General features: G+C 35.4%; 1 protein-coding gene across 1 annotated transcript in view; it reads left to right on the forward strand.

Moving 5' to 3' along the window:
* The first annotated feature begins 1,656 nt into the window (after positions 1 to 1,656).
* Positions 1,657 to 21,214, forward strand: part of sh2d3ca (SH2 domain containing 3Ca) — a 109,638-nt gene continuing 90,080 nt past the window's right edge. The window contains exons 1-3 of the mRNA XM_056466337.1: positions 1,657 to 1,739; positions 9,967 to 10,672; positions 20,968 to 21,007. Coding sequence (XP_056322312.1) covers positions 1,721 to 1,739; positions 9,967 to 10,672; positions 20,968 to 21,007 — 765 coding nt within the window. The 5' untranslated portion in view covers positions 1,657 to 1,720. The remainder of the gene's footprint in view (positions 1,740 to 9,966; positions 10,673 to 20,967; positions 21,008 to 21,214) is intronic.

A 21,214-nucleotide genomic window follows, 5' to 3' on the forward strand; every position in this document is an offset into this window, starting at 1 on the left:
GTGTATGTGTGTGTGTGTGCCTGTACTGCAAATGGCATATGTGTGTGACTCATTTTAGAAAGGCTTGAATAGACTTCACCGCAAATACACAAACTTACTTGATATTTTTGACTAATGAGCTGTATTTCAACTTCATCTGTCTCTGTCACTGTGCTGTTTATCTGACATAACGCATGATGAGAAGCAGATACGCACATGAGAACGGTGGGCGTGGAGAAGCTGCTCATTTGCATTTAAAGCCACAGGCTACAAAAACAGCTACAATGTACTCAGACACCAAAACAGGCAGATTCTGGAGGCTATAATCAATTATCTGATGTTTTTTTTGTTTTGTTTTTTTGGAGCTAAAACTTTACAGACACATTTTGGAGACACTACAGGCTTTTTTACATTTTGTAAAAGTGGTAAAATAGGTGCCCTTTAACTGCAGATGATCAGTATTTGATCATTTGATGATTAATGAATTAATACAGTTAGGTAATAATCATATAATGCAATAAATCAAGTATTAAATAAAAATGATAAATAATGTTATGGTGAAGTTAATATATACGAGCAATTCCATGCAAATGTCAACCTTGCCTTGAAAAAAGTTTTCACAAAATACGGAAACCGTTTCTGGGTTTTTTTGTGTAAGCAAGTATTTTACAGAACTTTAGAAATACTCAAAAATGCATCTGTTTTCAGACTATTATATTTGATTTGCCAATGTCACACAAGTGGCAATTTCGACACGTTTTCCTCATAAATGTGAAAATATTAAATTAAATAAAAGCAAACATTTTTGTTTGCTGTTCTATAGAGAGCCAACCCTTCTCCTTTTGATTATCATTGTTTCTGTTGGGTTGTGCAGTTTAATTCACAGAATTTCTATAAAGTATGTTGTGCACTGTAAACCCGCAGACTTTTTTGGTTACATCCATAACACATGTTTATTTTCCTCATTTAAAACACCAAAAAACTTCACAGATTGATATTTTTTGCTCCCATAACTCTATGGTCAGTTGTTCTGGAAAATATAAACAAACATATCAATATAATGTTAACATATACTTTCTATGGGAATTTATGTTTTGAGTTTTTACTGCAAATGTCACATCTATAACGCTGGAAATGCTCATATATATATATAATTTTTTATTATTATTTTTTAATAAAATATTTTGTATGAATCTGAAATATTATAATGTTGTTGTTTTTTTTATTTGTTATTTTTAAATTCCAATTAATAAAAACATTCTAATCCAAAAACTATACAAATGATTAAAAAACATTTTTTTACGCACAAATACAACCTAATTAATAACAAGGTCTTTAAATATCAAAGTACAGAATAATATGAAATGCAAAATGAAAGGTGATTCCCATTGTTAAAACTACATAATTCAGTCTTAAAAAGACCAATATTCTGATGCTGATACACAACGTCACCTTTGACAGAGTAACCCAATAAGCTCTCTCTCTCTTTCTCTCTCGAATGTCAACATCAAGCGTTCTTGAGTAAAGCAGCATTACAGTACAGATCACATGCATCCGCTCTGCATCAACCACAGGAAGCTCTTCTCTTTCACTGCTGTCTTGCACTGAGCATCAACCCTAAGCAGCGGAAGTGGACACTTCTGTCTCAACATACACATACAAGAGACACAAGTGAAATCTGTTGCTGCCCATCCAAGAAAACCACCATCTGCATTCTGCCGGACATACAAGAGGCAAAACCATGATCAAGCGCAAGCTGAGTGAGTATGTTTGATTGGAGACTTCCGGCATAGTGTGGCGAAATCATTCTGATGGATCACTTTACCATGAGGTGTATATAATTGTGGTATATGATTTAAGTCTCTGGTTTGTTATGACTATTAAAGATCAAAATGTCTTAAAGGGGAAATACCATAAAAGTTAGATTTTTTTTACATTTAAGTGCTAAAATGATGACTCGGGTCTGAAACGGGTCTCTGATGACTCTTCTAACACAGAAATTGTGATAAAGGACAACCCAGTAGCTGTGTTTTTTCTGCAAGAATGGGGAAAAATGTACTGTTCAGATTTTGCGCACTTTGTGACATAGACATGTGAGATTACTATAATATTGCCATCACTTAATATGCACTCTTCCACCCACAGTGCCAATGCTACAGTTTAAAATGTACATTTACTGGAGATTAACCATGTCAGTGGCAAAAACAAACATTACAAATGTTCTCTTGTTGGATGTACATCCTCATATCCAAGTCTCACTGAGGTTATGAATGTCAGTGAACTGTTATAATTATCCACAAAATAAACTCACCGGACACTTTATTAGGTACACCTTACTAGTACCGGGTTGGACCCTTTTTTGCCTTCAGAACTGCCTTAATCCTTCGTTGCAAAGATACAAGAAGGTACTGGAAATATTCCTCAGAGATTTGGATTGAGATCTGGTGACTTTGGAGCACAGTGAATTCATTGTCGTGTTCAAGAAACCAGTCTGAGATAATTTGCGCTTCATGACATATATATCCTGCTGGAAGTAGCCATCAGAAGATGGGTAGTGTGGATACAAAGGAATGAACATGGTCCTAATTGGTACTAATAGGCCCTAAATGTGCCAAGAAAATATCCCCCACACTATTACACCACCACCACCAGCCTGAACCATTGATACAAAGACGGATGGATCCATGCTTTCATGCCTGTGCGAATTGTAGCCTTATTTTTCTGCTCTCAGCTGACAGGAGTGGCACCTGGTGTGGTCTTCTGCTGCTGCAGCTCATCCGCCCTAAGGTTCACTGTGTTGTGTGTTCAGAGATGCTCTTCTGCATACCTCGGTTGTAACGAGTGTTCATTTGAGTAACTGTTGCCTTTCAATCAGCTCGAACCAGTCTGGCCATTCTCCTCTGACCTCAACAAGGCACTTGCGCCCACAGAAATACAACTCACTGGATTTGCTCTCTTTTTCGGACCATTCTCTGAAAATCGCATTAGATCAGCAGTTTCTGAAATACTCAGACCAGCCTGTCTGGCACCAACAACCATGCCATGTTCAAAGACACTTAAATCACCTTTCGTCCCCATTCTGATGCTCGGTTTGAACTGCAGCAGATCGTCTTGACCATGGCTGTTTCTCAATTCCAAGAACACAAAGAACGGACTTGCGTTCTTGTGAAGACCGGTCTTGCCAGGTGTCCTCGAAAGAACAAACTCGGGAGACCGTGAGAACATACATTGCGAGAAATGAGAGGCTGCGTTTTTCCTGATTGTCACATGACCTTCAAGCTTTTTTAACGGAAAATATTTTAAACATTACAGCATTCATACAACGATTTATTGTTTTCCCCTTTTCAAAATATATACTATGCATAAATACCTTACTAATATACGTTGCACAATATAAATAAAATAGATTTTAATGCTAATTTTCAGCAAATAAACACCCTTTATGTGTTTAATCCTTTATTAGGATTTTCATGGTGATGTTTACTTTCACCGCCTCATTTAGGGAAACTCCTGAGACAAATAAGTGATATCTCTGAACTTTAATAATAAACCTATATAAAATGCTGCGCTTACCACCTCCAGCCGCAATGATTTCTGGGACTTCTAGAGCGAGTTCGGTGCTCAAGTCTGCATCCATGCATCCTCGATATCAATATTGCATATTGAGAAACAGCCCATGTCTACATGCCTAAATGCATTTAGTTGCTGCCATGTGATTGGCTGATTAGAAATTAGCGTTAACGAGCAGTTGGACAGGTGTACCTAATAAAATGGCCAGTAAGTGTATATTTTACACTGTACTGCATCAGCAGCTAAAGTTACCATCATCTTCTGATTGCATTCTCAGATAACAGAGCAATGGATTTGGTTTAATCTTGAAAATACTCACTAGCTGGGTTTCCAGCCTATTGTGAAGCAAATCCTTTCAAAGTTTCAAACAAAAAAAATGCTAAATGAAAATTAGGCACCTAACGATCAAGTTGTTAAGGCATCTTTAAACAGCAAAGGCGGTACAGAAACCAAAACATAAATAAAGGTAATGTATTTATGTATTGAGCATCATAGCTTCTTTACATTGAATTCTGAGCATACCAACTTTTGAGCAGCCTTAAATAGGCTGTGTAAGGGGCTGATCACACCGAAGTATCTGTTCTGTTCTGTTCTGAGAACGTGAGGCTTTTTGTGTTGACAGAACAAAAATAAGTGTGGTGTGCTTTACTGTATATATTTCAATAGGCAATAACTGAGTCTGCATATGGACCCTTTTCACAAGACTATTATGATGTGTTTAATGGCCATCAGCATCTTAAATCCATAAACGTTTTTAATATTTAGATTTTTTTTAAATGTATGAACATTTATATGTATTTATGTATGTATTATAACATCTTTGCATCAAATTACAAAAAAGTAACACCGCTTGTGTGAGGCATTTGGAATGCAATCCATGGGCAGAACAGTAAATTTGACGTTGTTCTCTCTTCTGGCTGCCGATATCAATCAGTCTCACACAATTTTTTTCAGTTTTGTGAAAGTCTTTATAACACCATCGTGGAGTTTTCCTTTTATTATTTCAGCAAAGAAGATATTTATTGTACTCTCCCATTCACTGCGCTCTAAGTTTACTTAAGTAAAACTACTTACAACTGGTTAACTAAGATGACGTCCACTACTGGCAAACCCGGGAATGTGAAAAGGGTTTATTGTGAGCGAGTGTTGCTGTTGATACTGTTAATATTGTAATATTTATTAAAATTATGATATTCATGATTTATGAGGTCATACAGCTCCAGATAACTCGAAACAGCAACCAATAGTCTCTCCTCCATCTTTAAGTCTCCATAGTCATCTTGACAGCACAAACACTGCTGCTGCCTCAACTGAAACCCCACCTCTGCTTTCATTCAAATGGAGAATGAAAAATACATGACTGACGTAGCTCGCTTTTTCTGCTTTAGAATTGACTTTTTTTCTACTGCAGGTGCACAGTGCACAAAGGCAAAAATGCAAGGTGTGCAGGGCACATAAGCAGCGCACAAAACACTGGAAGCCATCAGAAAACTATTTAAAAGATGCTCCTCTCGGTGCGTTTTGATAATATCAAGGCCTTAAGATGACTTTAGCCCCTTTAAGGCAAGTCATTTAACTCAGTAGCCATCTTTGACATCAAATTCTGCCAAACTGTTTGCCAAGCTTACGATTACATTACATATTTGCAATCACCAATAGAGTCAAACAACATCTGTCTCATAAGTTTCGTTTCTACACGTCTGAATCAAACAGGCATATTTTCAGGTTGCCCAAGCTAATGTGCACGTGAAAGGAACAAGATCACAACATTAACCTCATTTGTAGCCGTTCTACACATTATCATCCTCTGAATGCTTCGTCAGATCGCGCTGCTCTTCTGAAGTAATTCAACACTTGATCATGATGGCAAATCTCCTTCAGAAATGATAGTGACACTTTGTTTACTAGATTGTGGGGTGTAGTTGCTGTCATGTGATGTGTATTTGACAGAATATTTGACATTCGTTTCATACAGATTACAAAGTCAGAAAATTTTTGTTTTCAAGTGTAATGAGTTCGTTTAAAAGTACAGATATCAATTTTATGTGGATATATTTCTTATGTCTTTGAAGCAAGTATTCTCTGAGATTCCAGTGTGTTTGTTGTCCACCAAAGTGTGGTAAAGCACACGTCTGATCTGAACTTCTGCCCTGGAGGAATTTCAATCACTGATTGCCTACTGTACTAGTAGGCAGGGCTTCACTCGCTATATTGACGGTTACACTTTTCCCCATTCAAAACTATACAAGTGACACGTCTTGTGCATTCTATTGTCTTTGACTTTAGAGTGGTAACAGTAGTAGGGATGCTCCGATCAGGATTTTTGCAGCCGATACCGAGTACCGAGCCGATACATGATTCCTTGTCATGGTGATCAGCCGATATCCGAGTATCGATTCTAATGCTTCAAGCTTTATAATTCATAAAGCACATTTTCCCTCTAAGTCTGATACTTAAGTGGAGATCTCTCCTTACATAAGAGAATAAATTAAGAATGTTCCATAAAATCCCTTAAATATGTCTGTTATAACCGTTTTGTATGGACATGTCATGGTCAGAAGCAGCTTTACAGAATATAATAGATAAAATAGTCAAAAACACAGAACTCTCAGTTTTTATACATGTAAAAGGGCCTAAATACATCCAAAGCCATTTTAAATATTTAGTCCTTCAACTAGCACATCTGTGACTGCAGCTCCTTTGCTCAGGACAGCCTCACAGCAGCTCAATCGCTCGATGAGAGAGACAGGGATGTGCACTTGAGATATCTTTACTGTGCTATTCATCTAACCTAATAAATGTAAAGCTTAGAACATCAGCGTGCCTCTCGCAATCTGTTCATTTGCTAATTCCCTCTCATCTCCATGATTTCCGGGGTATTTTATCTAATTCAAAACACCTGCGATCGGTTCATGGGATCGGCCAGATTGGTGAATACCGATCGAGTCATAAAATGTGATTATCGGCCGATACCGATCTCAGCCGATTAATCGGAACATCCCTAAACAGTAGTATTGGAAATCTAACAATCAACAGTAAACGAGGAAAGCATAATGGAGTCACATGGGTGTAATGTTTGCTACAGCAGAGGTTATTTGGCAAATTAGTTTCCATCTATGATTGTTCGCATTTACTTTTTCTCACACAAACCCACCTCAACATTCGAACATAAAACCTTCCTGACATTTTGGCCATGTGATATTTGTTTGTTTTGTTGTTTCTGTCAGAATAGTGTGAAAAGTCTCTGCCCTTTACTGGAAAGCAACAGCTTATTTGCAAATAAATTGACAGATACAAATACAATGTTTATTATTTTTACTCAAACTACATATACTGTAGGCAATTTTGACAAGCTATAATAAATGATTTGTGAAATTTCATAGACACATTCTGAGGATCCATTTTACTTATTATCAAAAGAAACATAATACATCCGCTATCATCCAGTGCCTTTGACTTTATTGATTTTTTATAATGGCTTTAAAGGCTAATGTTCCTTTCCTATGAAGGTTTGTGTATTTGAAGGCACTGGTGCAAAGAACGGAGATAAGATTTTAAGAGGCTTTTTGTTGTTTTGGTCCACATGCCTGGAGGTAAAGCCAAAGCCAGAATCACGCTGAATGAAGACAGTGTGGGAATACCATAATGACATTTGGGGATTCAGCTCCACAAAGCAAATGAATGTACTGCAGACGAGATCAATATAAGCTGAATTGAACATCGACCAGGAGAAAACAAACTCGTGATGAAAATAAAGGTTGTTTATGTCAGATTAGTTTCAGTGTTATGAGGTCAAAAAAGGGCAAAGTATACCTGTATATGGAGAGCAGGGAAGTGAGACACTGTGCAATGCTGTTGTGAAAAAAATGTGAACGTTTGTCAAGTCGTTGTCAAGGCTTTTGAAATCAGCCTTTCAAAAACAGAAGGTTTTTAGTTTAAGGCAAAAACCTGAAATCTATTTAAAATTTGTAAATAACTGTATTTTATAGAGCAAGTTGTCACAACTCCTTTAAACAGTTCACTTTTTACATTAACTATCAAATATGTCAGTAAAATTTATCATTTATAACAACAGTAATAGCGACAGTAAATATAGTAAACATATAAAATATTAAAGCTTTGTTTAGATTGATAGAAATTGTAATTATTAAATTGTAGTTGACAATTTGACCCAACAAAAGAATCTGCAAATTATTTCACTTTGGTCCTTATCTACAAAAATTAAATTTTTTTAAATATCATATACATTATGTAAGTGTTTCCCAACCCTGTTCCTGGAGGCACACCAACAGCACATATTTTTAGGTGTGTCCCTCTCTTTTCTGACCCATTAACTTTAGGTTTTGGAGTCTCTTCTTATGTTCTGATGAGTTGATTCAGGTGTGTTTTATTAGGAACAGGTTGAAAAGTGTACTGCATTATATCATATTACATTTACATTACGTTGATTTACAATCTTTAATTGTGTTTGTTACACTTAATGGGTGTTACATTAATATTTAGTCTTATAGAATAAAATGTGCACTATAAACACTGCTACAGTACACATAACCTGGCAACATATGGAAAAACTCACCAGTTAGGTTAAAACGTAATAAAAAATGTAACTCGGTGGGTTGATTTGCCCAAAAACGGGTCATTTTTATAGAGTGTGGGTGTAAAACCATAGCACAGATCTTTTTTAACAAGACTTATTTATTAAGACTTAAAGGTCACCTATGATAAAAATCATATTTTGTAAGCTGTTTGGACAGTGTCCACTGTCATTTTGGGGGTGATAGAAAGACAGTATAGTCTCTTTTTTTATTTTCTGACGTTAAAATAGGATCCAAATCCCTCCAATTTGGAGGCTGACCGCAACTTTATGTAGGAGTGCGGTTTCCCACTGAACTGATTGACAGCCACATATTAAACATGTCTCCGTAGTAACGCGTATAATCATATCAACAAAATAGAACATGAACAAAGCAACTGGGATTAAAAGATCTGTTCAGCTCTCTGTGATCATCAATCATCATCAAATGTGATCCAGAATGAGTTTTACAAGTTTAAAACGTTTTTAAAACAGAGCATGTTTGTAATAAAATAAGTTAAAGACAGTAAAATCGCTGTAATTCATCACCACAGCCGCATGTCAGTACAATTATAAAAGAAGACACTTCAGTCCCGGCTTGTGGACATTAAATCAGGTTTATTTTGTACATTAACATAACGGATATCCATACAGCAGTGGATATTAACATGTGTCATCTCACATTTGCCATGCAAAAACAGTGCAAAATGAAATGCGTGTTCTGTGTGTGTCTGTGTGTGACTCATTGTTGCAGAAAGGCTTTAATAACTTTCACAACACAATTAACTCTACAACAAATACATCGAATAATATTGGGTTCTTATTGTAGTATTTCTCACAATTGTTACGTGAGATCTGCTTCCTTCATGTCTGTCACTGTGCTGTTTATCTGAGGCAACCACAGATTGAGGCACACTCTGATAGGCACATGGGAACAGTGCTGGGGAGAACTAGCTTTAAAGGCACAGGCAACAAAAACAGCTACATTGTGTTCAGAGCAGACAATTTAAATTTTCTGAAAGGTATAATAAATAATCTGATGGGTGTTTGAGCTGAAACTTTACAGACACATTCTGGAGACACAAGAGACTTATCTTAAATCTTGAAAAAGGGGTAAAATAGGTGCCCTTTAAGATATATTAATTTGCAACTGCAACATACAGTATAACCTCACATCGTGTTTCTTCCATTAATTACACGTCTGTGTACAGTAGATGTGTTTCTTCACACCAATCTCCAGAAATACACAAGAACTACATCAATATTAATTATCCAATATGTTTTTCAATTCAGTCTGTCCAATGTCTGAATAAACTCAGCCTGGAGAAGACCGCCGAACTAGACAAGAAAACAAAACCAAACTGGGGTTAAACATTGATGGTTCTCTGTGAGCTATAATTATTAAGATAAATGAACATAAGTTCCAACAGCGATAAAGAAAACATGTATCTCTGAAAAATGCTTTATTTTGAGATAAAGCTTTATTTAAAGAATCGCCTTCCTGTTTTCACAGTCTTAATTTCCTCCCCCGTTCATCATTATCACTGCTCTGCAACCATGCCATCATTTTAATCAGAAGGAAATATTCTGGCTTCGTTTATGAGAAGCCGACTTGCTCATATGGTTGTTTTAGAGACTAAGGGGACCGATGAAGTTTTCCCACAGACAAGGTCAGGGCTTGTATGTTTACTCAAGAGCCTGCATGTTTCGTTCTCACATTAAAGGAACTCTTGGAATGACAGGGTGCACTGCAGCCACCAAAATCTCTCCTTACTTTACTACAGAACGCTTCATATAACTCAAATCTTTGTATAACATGCGCAAAATGTTTTCTCCTTTTTTAGGTTTTAAGTGGTTTGGTAGCCTCACCAACCTCCGGCGGAAATCAGATTCGCAGAAAGATGCCGAATCAGTCAAAGAATTGTCCACCGATGACATGGGCATGCATCCACGCAGCCCGAGCTATGCCACCTCCAGTGAAATGTATACGCACATGGGCACCATGCCGCGCCATTCGAAGAAGGACAAAAACTCGAAGAAGAGCAAGTCTAAAGACAAAGCCAACCTCACTCGGAGTCAAAGCTTGAGACCAGACCATGTGGTTGAATCTCCTCTCCTCAGTATGCTTTCTGGAAAGGGACTGGAAGTCCTGGAAAACCCCATTATTGAAGACAAGACGGCTCACATCCAGAATCGAGACCTTCCACCTCCACCAAGTATGGATGGACACTCAACAATCCTGGAAGATGAAAATAAGAAGCTGGAAGTGAACTCCAAGCCTCATGTTGATGCATCGAACGCATGTCTGGGAGCTTCATCAGAACTATGCTTGAGCCAAGAGTCAACAGTCCAGCCAGTGTTGCCAAAGAAAAGACTTAAAGAAGGAGACACACTGATGAAGGACACTGAGGAGCTCAAGGAGAACAGTAACTTGATCCAGTTGCCTCAGAAGACTGGCAACCAGATGGAGAAGAAGATAGCAGTAGAAGAAGATGCTAATATAGTATGGATCTATAAACTTGACGGCCAGGAAGAGGAGGAGTTTAACAGGTAAGAATCCGCTAAAGTCATTGATTCTTCACTATTATTGTTTGTTTTTAGCTACCTGTTATGAACTGCAGTAATATGTTCATTCAATTACAACCATTTTTTGCGTACATAATTTTGTGTGTTTATAATCATTGTGTATTATATTGTTGTATCAAGCTTATAACAACATTGATGTGACATTCTAGAAGTTCTAAAAGCAATTTCCCACAAGTTTAAATTAAGTTACTTACATTTCAGACACAAATATTTTAGTAGTAATTTTCTATATTTAGGTTCCACCATTGAAAAACAAACTGTCACTGATTAACTACGCAAGTTGTTATATTCTTGTCTAACAGCGCACAGCTCTTTTATTGAACACCAGCACAAACACACTAGCTGATAGCTTGTTGTTTCACTGCAATTTCCAGAACTCCCCTTGCCTGCACAAATGCGCAATAAAACAGCAAATTCAACTTAGACATTCCCATTACACATGACACAAACCAGCGGAGGGCTCCTGATCATAAACATTCACGGTTATGAACAAATCCGTTGAATGACTCAGTGGCCACATTGAGAAATACTGACAATAATTATAATTGATATATAATAATATATAATAGTGTAATTGATATTGATATAATTGAGTTATATATATATATATATATATATATATATATATATATATATATATATATATATATATATATATATATATATATATATATACATATATATATATATATATACTATGTTTTAACCACAAATGACCATGGTTTTGGGTTTGATCTTTTTTAAAACGGTGGTTAATTGTAAGGGCAGTTTACTGAACAAAAAGTAATCGCTGAGTAGGCTCTCATACAATCAAAAAGGCCTTATATGAGTTGTTATGATTATATTTATGTTGAATAGTAAAGAATCACACAACCAAGAGTACAGTCTCTTCTTTTTTATCAGCAATTTGATCGCAATTCAATTTATTTTTAAGAGAATTACTGTACATTTGATCTCTGCTCAATGTTCTTTGGGTTTGGCCGGTTTCACAATCAAAAAAGTTCCAAACAAAACCAGAGCAAAAAGCAGTGCATATATCAGAGGGACACTGCATTGTTTTGCTCCTGAATTAAGTCAGGTTTTTTAACAAACAAATAAGCTGAATTATTTTTAACTATTTGTTTATGTATTGGACATGGACATCACAATTACACTGGACAACCAAATGCATTTGTTTAAGTGTTAACAGTTGCGTGCCTACAAAGTTTGGTAACAGCAGTGACAAACACACATAAATAATAACAAAAAAATAATTATTGAGTACTTAGGCAATATTATTGTTTCTCTAACTCTTCTGGATAGCACTCCACCTTGCACCTCTGCAATTTCCTTGGACTACACTTCCCAGAAATACCTGTACTCATTACACCCACACCTGATACATATTTTCCAGCATTACAGAAAAATTAAAGCTGCGTTCAAAATACTAATCCAAAAATACTTCCATACTATATAGTACACTAAAAACAGTATGTTAGCCAAGTACTATGTCCAAATTACAACTTGGCTAGACTTTGAAAAACAGTATGCAAGAAGTACCCGAATGACTAATTCCTTACGGCAAGATTCTGAAGTGTGCATCCTTTAATTCATAAATGGTAAAGAAGCGACACAACTGACGTGGGTAGGCCAAGTGATTATGACAAAATGGCGGATGTAGTACATCCGAGTTCCATTCATACCACTCACATTCATACTGTATAGAATATACTTTTCTAACGGTCGAGTAGTAAATTCAAAAACAAATGCAGTACCTACTGAGTAGTATATGCGATTTTAATATTAGATTCGATTTTAAACTTCCTTGTCGGACCCTGTGGTAGTTATTTAACACTTAGAAAGCAGTCTATTAGTGATGCAACAAAGGCTGTGCGATTTGGGAAAAATATCAAATTTTTTCACAGGTATTGCAATTTGATTTGAGATTTAATTTTGTAATCAAGCTTCCGCTCAATAATCTGTAAATCTGCTAAAATACAGTGAGTGTTAGTTCAAAAAGGAACTGAAAAGATATTAACTTACTTAAACATTTATTTAAATTTGTTTTTAAATATTTAGAAAATAAACACAATTTTTTTATTATACAAACAAAAAAATTATAATTATAAAAATACAGAACACTCAGCAAACTAACATGGCTGTAAGAGCCTTTCTGTAGCTTATATAGACTAAAACAAAATAATTATCACAGATGCTACACAAAATATCATGACGTTAAACGTACAGTAAGACGGAAGTGTATATCTCCCATACTTCATTTCAATGAGTCTTTTTTTAAATCCCTCTTTGGTCACTGCATTAAAAGGTACCGTGTCTTTAGTGAGGTAGTGTGTTATGCCATTAGTTATCTCCTGGGTAGAGTTGCACCAGCTGTTCCTAGATTTTTCTTAAACTGGAAGGTAAAGTCCACACTAGGGGCTTTGTAACTACTAGCTAGTTTGTAACTAAATTTGTTAACATGTTCTTAAAGCAAACCCTACTTAGTAGGTCGTAAGCTTTCCGTAAAGTCATGCGTAGTGGCACTGAATGACGTATAATATCCAATAAGAAGCATTTAAATCGTTAAACTGCTTTAAAATACTGCAACTAATGCATCTATATATAATTGTTCTATGAAAATGAAACGACAAATTATATTTTTATAGTACATTACATTACAGTCAGTCACTACAGACTACGCACATACCTGCATCCATGAATGCACACGAAATACACATGAAGTTGTCAAAACATTAAACTTTATTTTTTTATGGCTTTGAAACTAAAATATTCCCATATTACCAATGTCCTGTTTTTCTTTGATATTCATCTATTAATTCTTCTGAAGCAGCAGATGCCATCAACTCACTCTTCTTCTTTTTCTGGAGTTTTATCTGGCGGTTGGCAAACCAACTTTAAGGTGCATTTTCCGCCACCTACTGAATTGAAGTATGGAGCGCAACTAGGTTACAAATCTTGAGGGATTAGTAAGGGGATACTACATGGGTTTACTATTAAAGAGAGGGGAGAAATTTAAATAAAATAAATAAAGAAAAAAAAACATAAGGGAAAACTATCAAGTCCTATCCATTAAATCTATGTCATTCAAATATCTAAAAATTTTGTTATTTACTTTATCTCTGCCATCTAAAATATCTCTTAGGGAGAAATTGACCATATTTAGCTCTCTTAATCCTTCAAAAAATGATTTGCGTTGATTACCTATTTTTGTACATTCAATTAATACATGAGATACCGTTTCAGTGAGACCACATCTTTCACAGTTACCATTGGTTTAAAGCAGAGTGACCAATTCGTAATCTTGTTATGATAACATCCTTTTTCCTGTTCATCATACAAGTCCTTTCCATACACACTTTTCTTCGAATTCCATATAGATGTCTCCTCTTCTCCTCTTTGTCCCATGTGTTCTGCCACCTCCTTTTAATCTCGGACATCACCCCACTTGTTCGTGCTTTCCTGTTTGTTTGTTTGTTTGTTTGTTTGTTTGTTTGCTTGCTTGCTTGCTTGCTTGTTTGTTTGTTTGTTTGTTTGTTTGTTTGTTTTTTGTGGGTGTTCCGCATAGTCTAGTTGCGCAGTTCTGATTGGGCAGAACAAAAGTGTGCTCACTCAATTGGCTAGTGAAACTGTCACACACCGATGTCATGCGCACATTTGCTCTGGGCAGGGGATAATTAAATAATTAAATAATACATATTTCATATCGCAGCCTCTTCTGATTAGCTAATCGTAACGTTTCAAAATGCGATTGCGATTTGATTAATCGCACAGCCCTATGAATACAAACATTACTTTAATTAAATAATATTTTATTGTGAAACTTACACCAAAATGATTGCCCTTTAGATGGCATCTTGTGGTCAGATGCAGAAATTCATTTGGCACGCGCACTTACAGTGCATTATGGAGATTTTCTAGTTGTTATGTGTACATGGGTTGTACACTCAATATGAGTGTTTTCCTTGTTTCCTGTTTCTTTTTTTTTTTTTTGCACTTGGACTGCTTTTTTCATGATTGATTACTGCCTTCCTTGACCTTTTCCTGTTCACTGCTTTTTGGGAGTATCTTGGACACTGGTTTGTTTTATTTATTTTGACCCTGCCCATTTTGACCATCAGTATCTATATTAATAAACGGCATTTGGATCCACATTTCTGTCGCCATTCTGCAGTATATAACAGTGTTCATATTTTTATTGACCAGTTAAAAAAAGGTTAAAACCCATCCAAAGCAGAATACAATCTTTTTTGCGAAACCTTTTTATATATGGAAATGAAAAAAATACCTTATTATCCTATATTACATTATATGTTGAATTATTTGGTCAAACAGCGTTTTGAGTCACCCTCATCATATCTCATTAGTCACATTAGTGGGCAGCAGAGAGCAACAGGGTGAACCGGGATTCAGAGGAAAGCTGTGGTTCATTCTTCTCAGCTTCCCAAAGGAACTTGACTAGCCACGTACATGTTAACACATACTGGGGATTTTAATTAACAACTTTAAATCAGGAAATAGTTTTTTTTGTACGTTTTTTTAAGTTGTTTGAGTATGAAGTTGTACAAGGATTTAAGGTGAGTTTGTAATTGACAGTATGTTGTGTATGTGTTGCAGTAAATGCTACTAAAAAACCTAATAACTTCCATAATCTTTCAATAGTTTTGGATTTTATTTTGATGACAGTTGTGGCTAAATTGCATGGTGTTGAGCTTTATATATCATATTTTATTCATAGTTTATCTACACTGTTATCGATGATATTTTATTCATAATCTATCTACACTGTGAAGATTTCATATTTAAATTCATTATAGCATTTACCAAAGTGTATTATGGCCATATGGTGTAGTTGTGATATCAAAAGTTAGTGCTTTCTTACTTTGCGATATGACATGGCAAACATTGACAAAATTATTATTATGGTAATGTGGACAGCATTTTAATACAGACATACTGCAGCTTGTTATAATTAGATTGTACTTGGTCAGAGCTCATTATAAATGACACCTGGTTTGTTGTTTGCAAGCAAGATCTTTTCACTGTTGTTTGCAAATTCAGCTGAAGGAGGATAATGATGTGAGGTCAGCCTGCACATCTGGAGGATGTTAGAAATGTCTTCAGGAAACCGTGCGTTAAGAGTCTTCCTGCTTTTGTGTACAGTATCTGTAATCCTCAACATCACTGCCTTTACAAAACTTGAACATGGTTTTACTACAATAAAACAAATTAATCAATGGTTATTTTTTGTAAAGGTATAGCAAGAAAACTAGTAATGATTATTTTATTCAAATATATACTGTATATATAGTGGTGTGAAAACATGTTAGTCCCTTATGGATTTCTTATTTTTTTAATATGTTTGTCACAATTTAATGTTTCAGATTTTCAAACTAATTTGAATATTAGTCAAAGATAGCGCAAGTAAATACATCATGCAGTTTTAAAATGAAGTTTTTTATTATTAAGGGGAAAAAACGTCCAAAACTACAAAGCACTAAAAAAGTGTTTGCCCCCTGTTAAAATGTATTCTATCTTAGGTTTATCACACCAGAGTTCAAAATTTCTAGCCACACCCAGGCCTGATTACTGCCACACCTGTTTGCAATCAAGAAATCACATAAATAGGACCTGCCTGACAAAGTGAAGTAGACCAAAAGATCCTCAAAATCTTTATCCAAGTAAATTCAAAAACAAATGAAAAAGAAATTAACTGAGATCTTCCAGTCTGGAAAAGGTTATACATCCATTTTAAGCTTTGGGACTGCAGAGAACCACTTTGAGAGCCATTATCTAAAACTGGCAAAAACATGAAACAGTGGAGAACCTTACCTGGAATGGCCAGCCGACTAAAATTACTCCAAGAGCCCAGCAACATCTCATCACAAAAGACCCAACAACATTCAAAGAACTGCAGGCCTCAGCTAAGGTGAATGTTCATGACTCCACCATAAGAACGATACTGGGCACAAACGATTTCAAGTTCCCAGACGAAACCCCTGTTGAGCAGAAACAACATGACGGCTTGTCACAGATTTTCCAGAAAACATCTTAATGATCACACAGTTTTTTCGAGAAAATACTCCATTGACTGACGAGACAAACACTGAACATTTTGGAAGGTGTGTGTCCAAAAAGAGAACACCATACTAATAGTAAAATGTGCTGGTGGTTGTGTGATGGTCTGGGGCTGTTTTGCTGCTTCAGGACCTAGAAGGCTTGCTGTGATTAATGAAACTGTGAATTCTGTTGTTTACCAAAAATATACTGAAGGAGAATGTTCGGCAATCAAGTTGAAGTGAACTGAAGTGAACCGTGATCCAAAGCACACCAGCAAATCTACTTCTGAATTGCTGAAGAAAAAGAAAATGAAGATTTTGGAGTGGCCTAGTCAAAGTCCTGACCTGAATCCAATTAAGATGCTGTGGCATGATCTTAAAATGCAGTGCATGCTCAGAAACCCTCCAGTGTGGCTGAATTACTACAATTACAGAATTGCCCAAATTCCCCCACAGTGCTGTAACAGACGCATTGCAAGTGGGCCAAAAATATTTTTTTATCTTAAATGGACAGCACAGCTTGTATATCTCTCATCCATGTGCCGCCCAGTAAAAAAAAAAAGGAATGAAAAGAAAAAAGAAAATCCCTGGCTAAACTGAAATCTAAACTTCTGTACTTAATTTTAAATTAAGATAATTAAATTAAAATAAACATTCAATATATTCATCAAAAACTCATGTGCTCACACTGTTTCATCATCCTAGCACAGTTTTTATCATTGGTAGAATATAAATGTGGTACTGTAAAATATTTAAACGCAAGCATGTAATGTAATCAATGTAATACTGTATGTCTTTAATCTTCTAAATAAAAAACAACCGGAGGCAAGTAGCTAAAAGTAGCCAACTTGGTAACCCTGCTGATCCATGACAAGGTTTTTTCCTTTGCTGCAGTGCAATTCTGCATTCACACCACAAGGTGTCAGTATAAAATTCAAGATTTGGCTTTTTGAAGGACATTTGCTTTCTATCTTGTTTGGATATCTATGCTGCTTTCATTGCTGTCATTCAGATCAGAAACTCTTTGTTCATTTTGAATCATTAAGACTAAAGTGTTTAAGACATCTGTCTTTTGAGAGTTTGGCAGTTTTGCTTTTCTGAAACCTTTCCCATGCTGAAAGCAGTTTTCTTTCAGATTTGACAGTAAATTCGATGTTGCTCATTCATGAGGCAGCTTTATTTAGAACTATTTTCACAATTAAATTAGGTTTCCCTCACATACTTTCTCTGGGAGTATTTTTGCAAAACAATGCAGATACTGGCTTCCTCTTCACCTAAAACTTTTTCTGTAGAATTGGAAAGTCCAAATTAGTCACACTTTTACACAATGAAGATTTTCTTCTCTTTCTCAAGCATCTTTTCTTATTTTCTGGAGCAAAAACAATAACTCAAGTACAGTAAATGGGTGTGTTTTTTCACTACCTGAATGGGCTGTTTCTCAAAATTCATTTGAGATGAGAAGTTTTATTTAAAATATAAATTTATGTCTAAGGTAAAACATCAGTCCCTCCAGCATTTTGCAGGGACATTTTTCATATTTGTAGCCTAAAATGATTGATTTTGTGGCATTGGTTGGATCAATTCTTGTGATTTTTGTAAAAATACACAAAAATCTTGAAGGAACTATATTTATGTAATGTGACTTATATAGGCCGATTGTAAAATATAACAATAATTCTGTAATACATTTATCTTTCATTCAAAATATGAATATAGTTCACTTTCATTCAAAACGTTAAACAAAACCTAAAACATACCCTGCATATTTTGATTTGTTAAGAATAATGATGTTTATTTACTGATCCAAAATGACAGATTTTGTCATTTAAAATAGATAATTAGCCCAAAAATAAACATTTATTCACAATTTACCAATTTTATTTGACTCATCACATTCTTTGAGTATGAGCTGATAAATTTTGACATAAGTAACAATGTCATACTGTATATAGGCACAATCTACATACATATTGGTTAGATCCATTGTCAGTTGATTTAATTAAAGGACCGATTTAATTGATTTAGTTGATTTAATTAAACGACAGTAATTTTGACAGTTAAAGGCAAGGCAAGTTTAGTTATGTAGCACATTTTTACAATAATAATTCAAAGTGCTTTACATAAACAGGAATAAAACAAAGAATAAAAATGATTAAAAACAGATTAAAATGTGTTAAAACATATTGTAAAAGAATGAAAGAGAAAAGAAAGTCATAATAGTGCGATCTGTCAGACGTATTACAGTGCTCATTCAGTAAAGGAACAGCTAAACAGATGTGTTTTCAGTCTTGATTTGAATGTGCCTAATGTTGGAGCACATCTGATCATTTCTGGAAGCTGATTCCAGCAGTGAGGGGCATAGTAGCTGAAGGCAGACTCACCCTGCTTTGACTCAACTCTTGTTATTTCTAATTTATTTGATCCTAAAGATCTTAGTGATCTGTTTGTATTCATTGAGCATATCTGTATTGTATTAAGGTCCTAGGCCATTATATAGGAAAAACGATTTTACCAAGGACAAAACAAATGTACATTTTAGAAAAAAATTAACAAGACGCAAAACACTTTTACCAGTCTTGAAACTAGTTAACAATGACAGATTCTTTACTGAAAGGAAATGTACCACACACCAGAAGTGGCGCGATGAAAGGTGTTGTTGTCGTTGGTGGCGAGTGCGGTAAATTCGTGTTGTGGAGTACATGGTTTACAAAGTCACACACGAGCTGACATTTTCTGATGTGTGGTACATTCCACGTCACTTCCGGTGTGTGGTACATTGCCTTTCTGTAAAGAATCTGTCATTGTAAGTTTGTTTCAAGGCTGGTAAAAGTGTTTTGCGTCTTGTTAATTTTTTTTTTCTAAAATGTAAATTTGCTTCGTCCTTGGTAAAATTGTTTTTCCTATGTAACTGTGTCTTATGACAGGTAAAAATGTTTTCCAAAATGTAAATTTGTCTTGAGCTTCGTAAAAGTGTTTCACACTTTGTAATGTTGTTTTGCACTTCCCGGCCATCGTAATTTAGTGATTTATAGACACATAATAATACTTTAAAATCTATACTGAATGTAACCGGAAGCCAATTTAAAGACCTGAGGACAGGTGTGATGTGTTTGGATTTTCTGGTTTTGGTCAGAATCCTCGCAGCAGTGTTTTGAACGAGCTGCAACTGTCTGACTGTCTTTTTGGGAAGGGAAGTGAGGAGGCCATTACAGTAATCCACCCTACTGGTGATAAAAACATGAACAAGTTTTTCAAGTCCTCACTGGAAACAAATACATCTTATTCTTAAAGCAAATGAAATCCTTATTTTTGTTCTTTACTAAATTTTATTTGTAATTATTATTTTTAATGGAATAGTATGTAAAATTATAGGACTAGAATTGTTGCTAACATTGTATTTTATACTGTATGTTGTCTTTTTGTGGGTCTTTTCTTATTTAAAAATGTAATGCTATTTTAAAAATAAATGCTACCTTGACCACGACCCTCAAGTGGCTCCAAACTTCGAGGTTTGATTCTCTGTTGAAGATATTTTGAAGACTGTTTGAAAGCCACAGCCATTGACATCCATAGTAGGAAATAATGGAAACCAATGGCTACTGGCTTCCAACATTCATCAGAATATCTTCTTTTGAGTTCTAGCTGGTTTGGAACAAGTGGAGGGGAGAAAATGATGCCCGAAACGTATTTTTTGTCCGAACTGTCTCTTTAATATGACCATTTCAACCAGTTTTGTAATAGGAACTATCAGATTACTTTGCAAGATGCTTTATCTCTATACTTCCTGTTTTTGGTCCAACCTCATTAAATCCTTGTCATTGATGTGGTATTTCTGTGAACACAATTTCACTTCCTTTGAATGTAAAAGTATAGGGTCAAGTTCCTCTGAGTTTTATTAAGCATCTTGCTGTACAGTATAAAGAAACGAAACAGGTGTGGTAAAAAAATAACTTGTGCTTGCAGAGATGGAGCACCTCAGAGACACTGAAAACACTATCATGAGCTGCTCACATTATAAGTACAATAATGAATTTACAATCACACTAAACCACAGCACATTCTCAAACATTGTTAAAAACTATTTATTAACATTACTGACTGATTACAAGTAATATAGCATTTTATAGCATGACCCTGTGTATAATATATCACATAGGAACTTTGTATAATTAAACAATGTTGTCAATATTTTTCTTTTCACAGTCAACTGGACATCACAGAAAACCAGGGAGAATATGTGGAGGTAAGGCTGCTGTCTATTAAACAAGAAGTCAATGTGTAAAGTGTGTTTAAACTAGACAGTCTACTATCATTAATAAGAAGAAGCTGGAAGGAATTTTCCTAGGATCTGTCTGGTCTTTGATTTAGGCTATATTTTTAGACTTTCTCCTGACAGCATGCTGAAGATGGCTATTTCGTGGTTAATTAGGCTAAATCCCTGTATTCATTA

This window comes from Danio aesculapii, chromosome 10 (genome assembly GCF_903798145.1).
Source record: "Danio aesculapii chromosome 10, fDanAes4.1, whole genome shotgun sequence".
In the NCBI taxonomy this organism is placed as follows: Eukaryota; Metazoa; Chordata; class Actinopteri; order Cypriniformes; family Danionidae; genus Danio; species Danio aesculapii.